The sequence below is a fragment of the Anopheles funestus genome, chromosome 2RL, assembly GCF_943734845.2.
Source record: "Anopheles funestus chromosome 2RL, idAnoFuneDA-416_04, whole genome shotgun sequence".
Taxonomy (NCBI): Eukaryota; Metazoa; Arthropoda; class Insecta; order Diptera; family Culicidae; genus Anopheles; species Anopheles funestus.
The window spans coordinates 56,093,591-56,110,053 of NC_064598.1; the positions used below are offsets into that span (position 1 = coordinate 56,093,591).

At 33.9% G+C, this 16,463-nt stretch overlaps 1 protein-coding gene across 3 annotated transcripts; it reads right to left on the bottom strand.

Annotated features, from left to right (window-relative positions):
• Window positions 1–378: 378 nt before the first annotated feature.
• Window positions 379–16,463, bottom strand: LOC125762563 (calexcitin-1). 3 transcript variants are annotated; one of them, XM_049424773.1, is made up of 7 exons: window positions 16,330–16,463; window positions 10,438–10,539; window positions 9,335–9,387; window positions 9,100–9,219; window positions 4,829–4,905; window positions 3,406–3,541; window positions 379–2,825 (listed from the first exon to the last, which is right to left on the bottom strand). In XM_049424773.1, the coding sequence occupies exons 2-7, from the start codon at window positions 10,496–10,498 to the stop codon at window positions 2,715–2,717; spliced, it is 558 nt and encodes a 185-aa protein (XP_049280730.1). In that variant the 5' UTR covers window positions 10,499–10,539; window positions 16,330–16,463; the 3' UTR covers window positions 379–2,714. The 3 variants fall into 3 exon arrangements, with proteins under 3 accessions (XP_049280730.1, XP_049280731.1, XP_049280733.1); XM_049424774.1 differs by having other exon boundaries at window positions 16,384–16,456; XM_049424776.1 differs by having other exon boundaries at window positions 16,259–16,449.

Here is a 16,463-nt window from a genome sequence, read left to right on the forward strand (position 1 = left end):
TTGTTCCAAATAAATAATAAGTGCAATACTGCAATCTTACTTTTCACTTTTATTGCGGTATATTAACTCAATCTTCTGTAGTTTAGGATAGTTAAAACAATTGTCTAACTTTTCAAAATTTCCCTATCTTTGCAGATCAATAGAATTCTCAAAGCTACTAATCTTTTATCCTATTCATCACAGATTCTTTTGCAGTTGAAATGGAGAATATAGTGGTAAATATCATCAGTTGAAATTGACAAATAGTCAAAATTATTAAATTGCAAAATAATGTTAATAAATTCCAGTGTATGCTATACCTACTGGATTGAAGAAATAATGTAAATAACAATGAATTTTCGGAACGTTCGTCGTAAAACACAGTATTGTACAGTGAAATCTGTCTTACCCACATCAAACACTTTTATTATTATTCACCAATTATGTTTGACAGATTTTTTGTTTTCGGCAAATCTCATAACATTCAACATTAATATATCTATAGTTGTCTTAATGTGTTTAGGTAGTGTTATTAAATTCACATCTTACTAATTCACACCGTACCTCGAGAAATAGACATACAATAGACACATTCGTTCATTTTTTCCCGAAATCTACTATCGTTAAAGGTAAATCGGTTTGGATCAAGGTTTGATATTCCAATAAATGAATTGACATTTGAATGGTGTTTTAATGGGTCATCTTTACATTTAGAAGATGTGTTCCATTAGGCAACATTTCAAACACGAACGAGATACATTTAATTGACGACCATGTTGTCTGTTTCGTACCGTAGACACTGCTGGTTTCATGGTTTTTGCTTGCCAGAATGTAGTATTTGATTCTTGCTCTTTATTTTGTCTCAACATTTGAATTTGTTGTTTGTTTCGAATTAATGATCTCAGCTAAGGCCGATTTCCCTGTTGAATCGTGTTCATTCACACATTTTGCACAAACGTATTGACGCTAGAGTGTCGTTTGTTTAAAGATTTGTAAGCTAATGTAACAGGAACAAGAAGTGCGGAACACAAATAGGAATGTTGGGTTTTGACCAAAAGTTTTAAAGCAGCAACAGTAACGCTAGAGTCTCTTCTGTCACCGAATGCACATGAAATAGAATACGAGCTGTTCTCCCCAAAAACATACACCTTGCTTCTACATTGGTTGTAGTGGTATTGTCGATTTACGGAATTATGAAGTTGAATGTTTTTTTTTTTTCGATTTCAAAGAGAAGATTAAAGAAATAGTTTAGAGAGTACAGATTTTTGTGCTTATGTTCCAAGAGAATGAAAGTTTCGACATAGTTACTTCATGTTTTTGTTTTCTTTTAGCAACAAGAAATTTTTCCTTAAAAACAGTTATAAATTTAGATTGTATCTTCTTCTTCATCTTCCCCTTTTTCAGTAGGTAGATTCTACTACACATGCACATGTAATATTTAATATCATGAAAATTCCCAGAACAATCAGATCTGAAGACATTTCGATCATTTGATTCGATTTCAGTGTTCGCTTAATCGTAATCCGTTTCACTGTGCTACACAATTTTGCTCCATAGTGTCTGTTTAACTGAGTTTTTTTCTCACAAGATCTACTAGTTTGGTTGTACATAATGACAAAATCGTTGATATTTGTCATTGTTGTGTAAATGATCGGTTTTCTTTAACATTAGTTGAGTACTTTTTCTGACTTCTGTCTATCTATCAAAAACATTTTGTGCAGTTTCCCTTTGTGGCTATCATTTTGCATAAACAAAACAAAAATAGAATTTTTTTAATGCATCAAATTATTGGTGCATCAAATCCGATGAAAGTAATGAAATGGAAATCAAAATCAAAGGCAATAAAACAAATAACAAGTCTAATAACTATGGTAACATTACACTTTGTAGACGGTTTTTTTTCAAACCGTGTTTCATGATATGAGGTTTTTTCTGTAAAGTTAAGTATTTAATTAATATTAAAATTCTCAAAGTAAACAAATGTATCGCTTTACATTGTCGTTAAAACATATTACGAACTGTATAAAAACAGATAACAAAGGGAAAGGTAAACTTCTCGCTAACACTACAGTGGAAGCAGATTTCCTTCTTCGTATAATTTCGGATATTCTGTTACCAGCATTTGACATAAACAAAGCGGTAGTTGTTGCAGTGTTCGGATTTCCTTACAACTTTTGTTTTCTTGTGTTATCTTCCGCTTTCAAGATGGGTTTGGAATATAATCCACTTATCATTTATAGTTCCTTAACCTTGCCCCAATTGTGACACCGCACCCAAGTGGAATGTGTATTGTATTATTTTTTTCTAATTTTTGCTTAACAAATAAACTCAAATTAATCTATGCTGCTTTAATCATAAAATAAAAAAAAACAATCATAACAAATTTCTTTATTTTAAACGAATGTAATATAACAAGATGAAAAGAAACAAAATAAACCAAAGGCAACAGCATTAACTAAGACAGAGTTATCTGATTTATTTCAACTAGCAATATTAGCCGATTACCATAGAGCAGGAAACCGATATTATAGCCGTGGACAGTTACTCAAACTTTTTTCGTCGAAACATATTTGAATCATTTGCCACACGCATCCAAGATGCTATGCCACTGGTGTCGTTTATTTTTATCATCATTATCAGCGTCATACTTCCTTCATTATTGGCAATTAGCGGGTCGTTTATTCCTTTCTGGACTAAGCATTAAGCCATTGGTACATTCAAGGGCTATAACTCCGTTAAAACGATGTTTTGCCAAAAATGAAGTTACCGGGTGAGGCTGGATCATCTGATGAAAAGTATTCACGCCATAGATCAGCAAACTGTTCTCGGTTCACTTCCACTTCGCCCTTAATGTTATAAATTGGAAAATAAAAATAAATGAAATAAAGAATTAGCATGAAACGTTTTAATTATATTTTTTTAACAAAAGCAGCTTAGCGTTGCATTATAACGTTTTCTTTTAGGTAGCATACATATAAACAAGCATTATTTATTGTTGAATGTAATGATAAACATTAAATGGAAACAGGAACTCGTAAGCCATATCCTCAAATCTTTTTGTGTTAAAGGATTTTTAGTTTCCAGGGTTTAAATTAAATCCACCAAATTTTGCACTACTATTAATGATTATTTTTTTCTATTCAAACGTGCCACCAGTGGGCCATAAACCTTAATGCTTGGCACGTCACAAACGGTCAAAAACACAATCGTCTTTCCGCTCTGAAATTGAAATCAATACCAAAAAATGTGGCGAGTCGATTCGTTAAAAGTTCGTGTATTGCAAGATAAACAGTAAAAAAAGAAGTCGATTATCCGTTTCAATAGAGCCGTTTGTTAAGAATTCAATGTGGAAGCGATTAAATTATCTACTTCCTCTTTTGAACGCCGCGCTAGCTACTGAACTCATACCGTAACGATGTAACAAACCTTTGACATCTTTTTGAACGCCTCCTGGCACTCGTTTTTATCAACACCGTAGCTGGAGCACACAATCGAAAATTCGTCTCCGTCGATTGTTCCGTCGTGTGAGGCATCTTCGAGGTCAAACATGAAATTCATGTACCTGGAAAAGTTTCATAACATGTTAGTAGAATATAAATTAAAAATGTTGCAAAACATTCCTGAAATGTTTGATAAGATAAGAGAATAATGGTAACAAGAAAATTGATTGAAAAAAATAGATCGGTTGTGGCTATCTGTAAAAACTTATTTATTTTTTAAATCACTGTAAACATTTTTATGGTGCAAATAAAAATCAACTCATTCCAGAAGTACAAAGCGCAAAGCTGGACTTAGAATTAACGAAACTTCTTCACTCACCACAAGTTCAAGAATAATGTAATGCAAAATTATCTTGCCTAGGCGGACCAACAACAGTGCAGGGTCAAAGTTAGTCCGTTTGTGCAACACTTCATCTTACAAATGTCATAAATTACTTTCAAGCCTGCTAGTTCTTGAGAAATCTGAAGATGCAACGAGAATTAATTTATACCCGTTTTCCGACAGCTATTATTCCACATCCGTTTCGCATGAACTAAAGTAATGTCTAACTCACAAAGTAAAGTTAGCAAACTGAAGCATTTTGATGCAAATTCTAACTATTAAAGATACTTACGAATGCAATCACAAATGCAGAACACATTTTATTTTTTAAATTATTATACCAATTGTAAAATAGTACAGTCAGAAGATCTGGAAAATATTTTGCAGAAGACGATTCTATATGGTTTATAATTGTTGTAAAATAAGATTTTAAGTATTTGTGGAACATCATCAAAATTTAAAAAACCGATGACTTAAAAACACTCTAATGCTAGTTCATGTACTGGAGTCTGAGGATGATGTCGGCCAAATTAAAATTATTAAAGCTTTAAAGATGTAAAACATATCCAAAATAGTCTTACTGTTAGAAAAGCGTTCTATGAGAAGTGCGTCCTTTCCGTTCTTGCCCAGAATAAATATAACCGATTTGACAAATTTATTATTATAGCGGGTTTTTGGCCGAGTGAGCTTGTCATTTGAAAGCAATAAAGCCTCGGCGGCCCGGTGGCGTATATGATAAACGGCACCAGGTCCATACGGCAGTACTGAGGGCAAATCCCATCCGGACCGTCCGCCGTAGCAAGGACTGACTATCCAGCTACGTGGTAAAATAAGTCTCGTAAGCCAAAAATGGCCGTTATGACCTTAGAAGTCGTAACGCCAAGAAGAAGAAGAAGAAGAAGAAGAGGAAGAAGAAAGCCTTTTATCTAAAATATCGCTTTTAATAAAATATAACTCTTAGCAGCGTATTGTATTCTTGTCATTATAGCGTAGAATATTTTTATAAATATAACTAACTAAATCTTACCTTAATTGCCAGTCCATGACAGTGCTTGGATCTTTTGCATAGGCATCCCACATGTTGCACCACTCATCAACAGACACCTGGGAAAAATATTTGTGAGATGTGCAAAATTAACTTTGTTATTCCAGATAATACTTTTATAATGCTTTTTTTAAGATTAATTTGTCTTCTTTAAGTCATACGGCATGGCCGTCCTAATATGATTAAAAACAAAATTGTTTTCTTTATTTAAAATATTTTGTAGACTCTCTTTAATATGTTCTCCTTCTTCTTTCTATGCTAGATATTATGCCATTTTCACTGTTAACTTAGTTTAGCATAGATTTAGATTAGTTATAGAAACCTTAATATTTAAGTATATCTTGCCAAGTCCAAACTCAATAAATATCTGCTGGAAGATAGATTACGTTTACGACTACGATTAGTGTATTACGTTGTGTATGTACGAGTAATGTGTTAAGAAAGCATTCAGGAACCAATCAGACTACGTGCTAATCATTAGTATTAGCATCATCATCTAACTTGGCCGACGTATTTACCAGCAGTAACTTAGTGTGTGCTTGTACGCGTTGTAGAAGCAGACTAAGAAAAAGATATTTTAGAACAGTTGACGCATCAAACAGTATCCTATCACATGAGTTTTTGATATTCGAATAATAGGCGTATGTGTAAAGTATTTGAATTCTGCGTGACTCCGTGATTATGGTAACGAAAACTGCATACACGCACACGCAATGCGCAAAATGTTTCTTCCTTTTATACGGCACATATTTGTCGCACCGCCACATTTGCACATTTTTCCAAATTGTCTCACTCTAGTTATGGTCATTTGAGTTCTAGGATTTAATTTTCTAGCAGTAAAAGCGATGCCCTGATTTATAAACAGAACACGTTCGACCGCTACGCATGGTTCTACCTTGTTTCGAAATGTGTGCTATTGGGATATCTTTGGCACGATTAATTTAATATATCTGCTGGCAATGGTCCAGTTTTGATTGTTCCGTGGTTCTTTGCGTTTATAGTATGGTTTGCACACATTTTGCCACCATGTTTTGCGCGATGCACCTAAAAAAACAATGTGGCACCAGTAGAAGCGACCACTTTAATCGCCATCAATTGACAAATAACATGCACAAACATAACTATCCTCAATATGTGTGGATATCGGTTTCAAAGATAGTCACTTTAGTTTGTACATAGTTTAGCAAAGTTCTTAAATTTCTAAAAGTGTTCTATTTTTTATCCATTGTAATTAGCAAAACAAGATAGACCTTTCGATACATTGTTTTCTAAATTGCTTACTGGTTTGAATAATTAACTGTTAATTAGAGAAACTAATTTCGGCCACATAATAAATCTTAAACTCCTAAATAAACTGTTTTTCCGAACTACTCAAATACAAAACAAACCAATGCAAATTCAAACATATTCAAGCAATCATCCGAAATATTACTTTTTTAACAACTTTCACACAACGAATGATCTTGGCATTCATGTTTCCTTAAGCTGGCATGAGTTAAATTGTGTTACGTAGCCCAATAGTCTCTATGTCGGGAGGCTTGGATTCCCAATGGGATCTGATCTCACAACGACCACGCTGCTATTCTCCCGAGTGTCGTATATGGCGACGGGGAATGAGATCAGCTCAGTTCGTTCTTACATAGGAATATTAAAAATGTACAAAAAAGATAGTGTTACCACGTAGTGTCTCGGGGGAAAATCTGTACAAAAAAGCTAAAGCTATTATTTCACGTTACATGAATATTGCGTTTAGCTCAAAACGTGTTCTGTTTCAAGAGGTTTTTGCATGGTAGGAAAGAAATTGAAAGCTTAGCGTTTGTGTACGTGTAAATAAACCACCTTGGCTATAGTAGAATCTTGGAGGCAATTTAAAACATCGAACAAAAATCGTATAGTATGAAATTTGCATTGTACCTGTTGAACACAAACTACCAGAATTTTGTTTCTAATCCATTATTCTGATGCACTTTCAAAGGTAAATATAAAATAATGTAAACTGTTAAGTTTCAGTAAAGTATAAGGAAGTAGATTGTCGAATTGATTTCAAATAAGAGAAGGTTTATTGAGCTTTTAGATTTTAGTTTTTTACAATCATATGCTAATTTTCTAATTGTATACAAATTATGTGATTCTTTTAATAGTGTATGCTTCCTTTTAAATTTCTGTAAAACCTAAAAAAATCATAAATGAACGACCAAAAATGCAAATTCTATTAGTTCATACGAAATATTTCCATTACATTACCCTTCCGGGCTTGATGTGAAATAATTTGTACCTGTGCCTAGATCTCTAATCCATTTGTTGTAAATAAAATCACTGCAGTTGCTATGAAAACAGCGCTGCAATTGCCAGCGATGCAATATAATATTTTACCCTACCTGTTTCTACGATACAGCTAGATATAAGCTAGTCGATTATACGGAGGGAAGGTAAAATTGCTGACTTTCGTTTCGCATTTTGCGAATACGCTCAACTTAAACCTGATGCAAAATTGCAAATCCTGCAAATGGAATACACAACGTTTTTCCGCATCGTGGTTTTCCTTTCAATAGGCAGCTTTGGTGCTTTTGAGAAGGTAGTATTGCACCTTTATTGCTGGGAACAGCGTCAAGAAAATAACAGTAAATAAATAGTGCCGATGATCATTGCACATATTTCACCTTCAACGGTACTACCAGGTACATTTATAAGAATTCTGCAGCATTGGAAAACAGTAAACAGTTGAAAATTTAAGTCAATGAATGAAAGTTTTGTATTTAAGTTAGGTGGCCTCTATGTACATCAAGTTGCACATATGGACGTGTGTCTGTCGACTCGTCCTTATCAATCGAATTAAGAGAAGAAGCAGTGAAGAAGAACACCTACAGCATCCTTACGGTAAATCTGCCTATCCTTCCATAGTTGTCAGTATCGAGACAGCTACGAACTCGTGGTGATGTAGCATTGGACGTGGCCTGTCGATGCTAGCTAAAAGGAATATCAGGACCATCCTGATAACATTGAAATTTCTTTACGAAATCTCATCAGAGCTTAACTTTCCTCGGAAGGTATGATGATTTAATTTTTTTTAACTATTATATCAGCAATCTACGTATGTTTATGTTTGGTAACAGATAGGGAATACAAACAAATTTGAATTATCCTAATGTTTACACAATCCTTTGGCCACAAAGTGTCCGAATTGTACTAATTTACACTGATTGTAAAATCAACTCTTCTGTTTTAGCTTCATATCATTGTTTTTTTTACCCAGATATATACAAACAAGTACATAACAGTAAGCATAAAAAACGAGCACTTCTACCAAAAGACCAAATAAACGTGGTCATGATAAGCATGTAGCGAACCATTACGCTTTGTGCAGACAGTCCACAACCTGAACCCCAAAACAAGTGTCCGAAAGAAGTAGTCATCGCATTGCACGCATTAAGTGTTATACTCCATACATTGCATTGTATAGTTGCTTTCAGCAATGCTCAAACTAATCCTCAGATCATTAATCTTCACTTGGTTCGTGATGTCGCGTTCTACAAATCAGAATGCAAAGCCGTATACATGGTAGAGCTTTACCGTCGCATACATACGGTATGATTCACAAGCGTAAAATTGTACCCATTTTGCTTTCACTACATATTTAGGGGTGAACCCCACCAATACCCTTTCTGTCGTTTACGAACAGAACGGTGGTGTTAAACCACAAAAGTGCAGAGGATCAACTAAGACTAAGTCCATGACAGATTTTTAGGCAGTCATCATTCGGTTCAATTCTCAATTGTGAGTTTCAGAAATTTGTGAAATTGTTCTGAAACTGCTCTTATGCGAAAAGAGCTATTCTTTCGGAAAAGAACTGTTAGGTAATGTGCTTGTATTTCAAATATTTTCAACCAAGCCCAAGTTTGTTCGTTTTTACTGTTTATTTCAATTGGGTATCAATGCTTTTTATAATCAAGATAATACATTTTACGATTTATGATAATATCTGCAATGACAGCAAGAGCGTAAAATTCTGTTAAGTGGTTAATACCATTTTTGAAACCATAATGAAACACACTTGAGAAAAACGCTTCTTCTGTTGGCTATTTTTGATCGGTCGTGTAAATTCTTCTACCTTTTTTCTTTAACTCACTGGGCTTTCGCAGGGCTTTCGGTTCTAGCCATACTTATGCAACACTTGTACGCGAAAGGGATGGATTAACAAAAAATGTACCCTGTTTTAAATTCAAATCAAGGCGATGAAGAAAAGTTTCGCTTACCTGACCATCGTTATCTTTATCCGCCTTGGAGCGCAAGCCTTCCCAGATCTTGAACATGCTATCGTGCGTTTCTACATTCTTCGGATTACCTGCTGGCCACCCGCGAAGTTCACAGATTTTCTAAACGCGCAAATGTGTTTATACCATCAAAGAAGAAACACATTTAGCATGGTAAAAGTTACGCTTGTGTTTAGAAAAGTACGTTACTCGTATTGCATTCAGTCATATTACTTACCTCAATTGCTAATTCGAAATCCTTACGGTCGATTTCACCGCTCTGGTTGACATCTGTTAAAAAATAGAGATATTTAATTGTTATTTGTTATTTGTTCGGTTGATGATGCTGTGATCATAAAAATGTGAATTGCTATGCTCTTGGGAAAATGTTTAATACTTTTCATATCTTTTAAAGTTGGTTTAAATTTTTTTATTATAATTACTCCGATCTGGCATGAAATGTTTACTTAAATGATAAGATGTTATATTATACTACAAGTCTATGTAGTCATTTGGCGATTAGAATAAATCCGGCTTGTGTTCTACTAATCGTATATTTTAATTTTAAGTTAGCTTAGGACACAAATAACAGACATTCATTTGGCGCTGGAAATCGTCCATTGCATTTGTTTCATATCAAATGTCAACTCACATAACTGAAGTCTGTGGTAAAGTTACTATTGCTTGACCAACAACCATAAACACTACTTGGCTCATGCTGTCTTAATCTGTCAAGAGCTATTGTTGCTAAAGAAGGAACAAACACTTAGGTTTTTCATTAAATTTTGCTGGACAGTTCGCATAAAAAACAATTTAAATGTCGCGAAACCAGTAAATGTCATCGCAGTGGTGTGCTCGCGAAAAGACTATTCCATCATTCTGCCAGAAAAAATGCTATTACCGAAAGTAGAAAGGACTTCAAAAAAATCAGATGATGCGTTTGCTGTGGTAGAGAAAAGAATTATTTCCCCTGCTTATGTTAACCTAAATATTAGATTCGGAATGATTTTTGGTTTTAAGCAACGATAATATTGTTATTTATTCATTCAAAGTTCAAATTAAAACTGATCAGCTTATAAATTGCCTTGATATTGTACTACTTCAATTTTTTTCACAAAAAGAGTGTTGCACTACACGACTGTGAGCGTCAAGGAAGATTGAATAATTATAATAAACGATTCAGCAATACAAACTCATTTTACACTTCTTATACAATAACGATGGATTCAAATTACCCCAGAACATAGTTTAGTACAACAAAAATGTGGAATCATTTAATTTTTATCGACATAATTTCAATGAATTAAATTATATCGAAATATTGTGCTGAAGAACACTTACCGAAGAATACGTTGAATACGTACAGTAGCTTCTTCTTACGGAATTCCGAGATTGGTGACATTTTTATTTTATCTCACTTGGTTTATATTTTACTAGAACGAACTATAATGAAACGTAAAAAAATTTAAAAAAAAGTTTGAACATGTTGAAATTTAAGCACAGCAAAACTGTAAAGAAAATATTACAAAGGTTTTTCCGCACCAAAGCGAGTTTTTGTCTTTTGGATTAGTATTTTTTTACACTTTAATAAACATGAAAAATTCTACCATTAAGGATCGCTGTGACTTGTATGGTTCTTTACTGCCATTTCCCAATTATGATATTACCAAAAGCTTCAAGCAGGACTTCGGCACAAAGTAGTGAATGATCACCTTGGTTACTTTACAAGGAAATGTTTTTTCAAGGTATAATCAATATTTGTACCTCGCAGAAACATTCCTACCTGTAAAACTGGAACGCTACATTTCCTCATATTGAAAACATAAACCTTCTTAGCGTACCTACTTCAAATATTTTTACCTATACCGTTTAACGCGTTTGATGGACCCAACTTAAGAAATGGCTTATTTTCCATGGTGATCACAATGAGTACAATTTAAAGAACCAACTGCACAAAAGAGTCTGTTGAAATTTGTACCTAGGTTACACTGTGAAATGGTGAGCCCTTGTCGCATGTTATTTTCTCTTCTTTACTTATTCACAACAGTCTAGAAGTATGTCTTTTAATTTCAACTCGTTTAAACCTTTTCAGTTGCAATGTTTTTTTTTACATTTTACCGTATGTCTCTACGTTTTTTCGCTTGCAGTTTCGAATTTCTTTCAGAGGAAGACATTAGGTTATAATTAATGCACACTTGAGAAGAAATAGAAACGGAAAGTTGGAAATTTTAAAGGCTTTTATTAGCCTTTGAAGTGTTAAACGGGTGTGTTTAGTCGAATTACATCGGATTGAAAAAATACGTTGAAATAAAATATTTAAATCTAGTACTTGTTCAAGCGGATTTTAAAAATTTCAATTAAAGGCAAATAATTTAATATAATTATTTAACTGTCCTGCTTGTAAAATAAAGAAAAACCAAAACATTAACTAAACGCGGCAGACAAGTACCATTTAGTTGTGTAAATTCCGTGCATCCGTGAAATTATGGCTATCGATTTGCAAAATATTGTTTTGAGATAAACGCGTTCGTACTTTGATTATTTTCAACAGATATTTGTGAATCATTCGATCGCTTCGAATATTTTGACTATATACCATTTAATCGTTAGTGTATTCATTCAAAAGTTTACGTACCACCTACAATTTTAACCTGTTTTTAGTTTCATTGTGTTCAACAAATAAGTCTTTCGCTAAATTAACGTTGAACCGTCTGTTTGCTCAATGCGGTCATTTTATTTACCTACCCAATGCAATTTGTCCGTACTTAATTGATGGCAATTCAATTTACAGTATACTTTAAACAATATACTCTGATAACAAGGTCCGTTGAGATCTCCATCATGGGATATGAATAATCATCCTTAATATAATTGATCACTCTTTGAGGGACTAGACCGGGGGAATACAGTGTGATTGCTATGAGCATTCAATATTTCAATGATTAATTGATTCATGCGTACAATTCACTCATATTCTGCATTGTTTTACACATGTTCCAGTTGGGTCCATTGTCTAAAAGGTGCATAACAAATTTGCAATAAAAATGCAGTAACAAATACAGCAAAAACATTATGCTAAATAAACGTGTACGCTATAAATCATTGGGATTCGAAATGGCATTGGCAAGGCACATACAGTAATCAAATAATATTTTTTTGTCTATCATAAAGTATAGTAAAATTTTAAAAACATATTTTTTTAAGTGGCACATTAGATTAAACTCTTTTGAAACTTAGTTATTTGATATTTATGTAAACGATTTATGTTTATGTGTTAAATAGGATAAATTAAATTAAGCAAAATAGAATATTTGTTGGTTTTTTACGTACTGCAACATATTTAATCATTTTTCTACTCTTAGATTAAAATTTGAATTCTATTACATTTCGTGAAACAGCTGCTGTTGCTAATTCAGTTAATATTTTTCATATTTATTGATTTTAGTTGAAAATTCATTATTAGAAAAATTCCCAACTGTCCACTTATTTCATACAGCCGATAAGCAAGCGGCATGCACGCAAACACTTGTAGCAAGCTTCATCATAAAAAACCAAAACTCATCTAAATTTGGGAAATCGGCATGATGATATTTTACGCTAATTTTAGCGTAGCATTTAATGATGGGTTGGTCAGTTTCAAGATAACATTTATAATTTTTTTTCTGCTTAGACAACATTTGAACGTGTGGAACATTGCTGTATTCATGGGGTAATTCTGAGTCTCGTTAATTGTTCTCTCTTTAAGCCGTCGTTAAAATGCCCAAAAATACTGGAAGAGGCTACGGAAAGTTTTAATTGCTTTCTTAATCAAAGCAATCAATTGCAAATGAACACTGGCGTTTGGCCTTCTTTTATTTATTTTTTTATATTTCGATATTTACACAATTTCTTCACTTTTTTGTGGCTTCTGTTAGTTTTGTAACTGCAAAATATGACACATTAAAAGTGCATTGTTATGTAAAGATTAAAAAAATCATTTTCTGGTTGCCAAAAACATTTTCTAATTTAAATCCCCAACATTTAAATGCAATCTTTCTATAGTCTCTCCCTTTACGAATTAAAAAAACTCACCAATACAAACTCCCAACTCGCTTGGTAGTTCTAGTGTTAAAATAAACAACACATTCATCTGTAATTTTCGCAATAATTTGATATAGCTCTAACTGCCTTAAGCGGCTTTAAAAGCTGTTGGGCAATCAGCCAAAATTCTCCAATATCGATCGAAGTGCTTCTTGCTATAAGTCTATGAGCTTTCATTCCTTATTATCCGTATTATCGTATGTAAAAACTGTGGGTAATTTTAGAAGTTTATATTGACTACCAAGGTACAAAATACCTCCCTGTGGGAACATTATAATTGTGTTTCAGTTATATTCACTATTGTTCAACTCTTCGTACCTTTCCGCAATTCATGTCCGAAAGGCAGTATGGAATCATGGCGTTGTTTTCTTAATCTTTTTTTACAAATCTCAGTAGAGACCGTGTCCTGCATTTCGATACAGTCGTGTCTTGGTGTACATTTAGCCAGACCTATTAGATGAGTTTTATTCCCGAAGGAATTAACTCTCCAGAAGGAATGGCATAGCCTTATCGGTTTTGTAGATAGAAATGCATAGATAATCAAAATAGTCCTTATGTTTAATTTATTTCCATTTTTGGGTAAGAATAGATTCAAATTATTATTTTCTTACTCTATTTGAGCAGATGCAAAAATTCTAGCAAATAAAATGTGTAGCTAACACAAATATTTTAAAAAGCCAATGGTTTTGCAATTCTTGTACTGCATTCTTACTAACACAATGTATTAAAAATTGTGTTTAATTTAAATTTCCAAAATATAAATATAACAACACACATTGCTTTCTTTAGAAGCATATTCAAACAATGGCTGTCTGGATAAAATGTGAACTCATCATTACCACCGCAATGGTAGGTCATGTTAGAGCATGTTGTTGTTCATTTAAAATTTTAAAGTTATTTTTATTTTACATGAACCGGTACATTTCAGACGTATTAAGTCTTTCAAAACGAGTGGATATTAATGTACAACTAAATGACCGCATATGCAAAGGACACCTAGATGTTTTGTACATATCTCCAACATTAGACTATAGCTTTAAAAAGGCTGTTTCATAGTGTGAAAAAGGAATCAAATATAGCTTTTCCTTTCCCTATACTGCCCTTTCCAGCCCCTGTTCTATTATTGGCCCTGATGCGAAAGGAAAGCAACTGCTAGTGATGACACCTGGCATGTAGATGAATACATTTCACGTCACCGTGAAGTGTGATCCATGAAAGCATACATAGCTCAATCCATCAGCATCGATTGACGAGTTCAAACTTGGCGCCTAAAATGTGTTAAACCATAAAGCCAGATTGACCTGATGGATAACAGTGACAGTACAAAGGAGAGATTGATGATAGTGTTTGCGTTTACCTCGATCACCTTGACCACATTCTGTATAAAAAATCTGGCTACGTACATAATCTTTTCCTCAGGTACTTTTAACGTACGAAATATGTTGTATGTGACCGCATGGTTAGCAAAATAAGTTCACTACATATTGTATTGGAACTTATTGTGGGAACTACGAAATCAGCAAACAGTAGCGTATCATTTTAATCAAGCTGTTACATTTGCATTAGCACTCTACGTGCATCATTGTACTTCGCTGTGATTTGTAAAGCAAAACCACCTGAAAAATATCGCGTTTATGAACAACGTTTTTCTATGATTTCGTGGTGCTATGTGAAATTCCTGATACATGCATTACATCTTTGACCAGACATACCTATTTTTATCGCTACACATTCTTATCATGCAGATTCTATCACAGCTACAAGCACATTGTGCTTCTCCACGCCTACTTTCGATGCGATAATTACCATCCCTTGACTGTGCTTGAAAGGATTTACAATTATCGGGTTGATAAGCTAGGACGCTTAACTCTAACTCGGAGGCGCTCCCGTGTTCTATCTTTAGTCCTTTGCATCATCATTTTCTGCCTTTCTCAAAGCGCTGCTAGTTTCGACCTGTTTATTATCTATCTAATCGACAACTGATCCGCAACGTTTCTTGAGGTGTGAGACATTCTGCGCCAGCCATGTAGAACGTCAGATTGCGGCTTTGCGTTCTTTAAACACGTTCTGTTCGCTATCGTTAGCAGAGAATGGTTGGGTGTAGTCGTTGTTTTTCGCTGAATTTTCACATCTTACACATTTTTAATCTTACTTGACTGTTTTTGGGAATTTTGTTTGCTTGTTTGGGGTGAATATAGAAAGCATGAAAACTGTGTGAAGTTACTGTGTGAATATTGCATGATATCAGCAAACCAATTTAGCAATTAATACATCGCGAAACATGCACAAATTACAGCACATTAAAACGCTTGTTTTGTGTTTTATAAGGTACTGTCTATTAGATTTCTTTATTTAATCTAGCTCATATTTTATAAGTCTATATGTTTCACCTTTCCAATTATATTCGTAATATAAATTTCAAAATAATGCAAAATAATGATAAAATACACTATAGTCAATTAATTACACCATTAAAACAAACGGCACACATGTTAATAGATCTGATTTTAATGTGTAAATCGTAATCCACTACTTTGAACAAAGTTACTCAGATCTCTATTGCTCTGTGATTTTCATGGACTAAATTGAGGTTGTTTTTTGTTGCAGAATTTTTTTTTGTTACATTAATGCAACCGTTTTCGACTTAACGAAAATTTAAATAAGGTCACATTTTCATTTATAAGACAAATCAAATTTTAATTTCTACTTAAATCTGTCCGACACACATGGTCACTGATGTTGTCCATCGAAATCTCACATAAACTCTGTTCCGTGCAATTTCATCTTTAAACACCTCATGCACGTTAATCCACTTTTATGTTTATACGCATTGACATGATCAATTCAGCCGATGCAACAAAATATTATTCTCCAGGAGACCGCAATGTGCACTTCTATTCCGAACACACCTGTTCAGTGCTACATGTACAACAATTGTTACAAGACAGAAAATAAAACAACAAGTCATTTATGCACCGATCGTTGGTGACCGTTAATATGCTTAATAATCATTAGCATAACAATGGAACATGCTTATCACAATGAATACGATAGAAGAACGCACAACCCCAAACTCACACACACACACACACACCAACACACACGCAAACACAAGCTATTCAAGGATACGATTTGAAACGCACTGCAACGTACCAGTGTGTACCCGTTGACCAACGCAGATGCACTAAGCAATGAATTCACTGTTACCTGTCCTTAGTAGAAAAGGCGAAGGTGGTATGAACCGTTAACCAGGCACACGACGAATACGGACCGTTGTCGCACTGAAG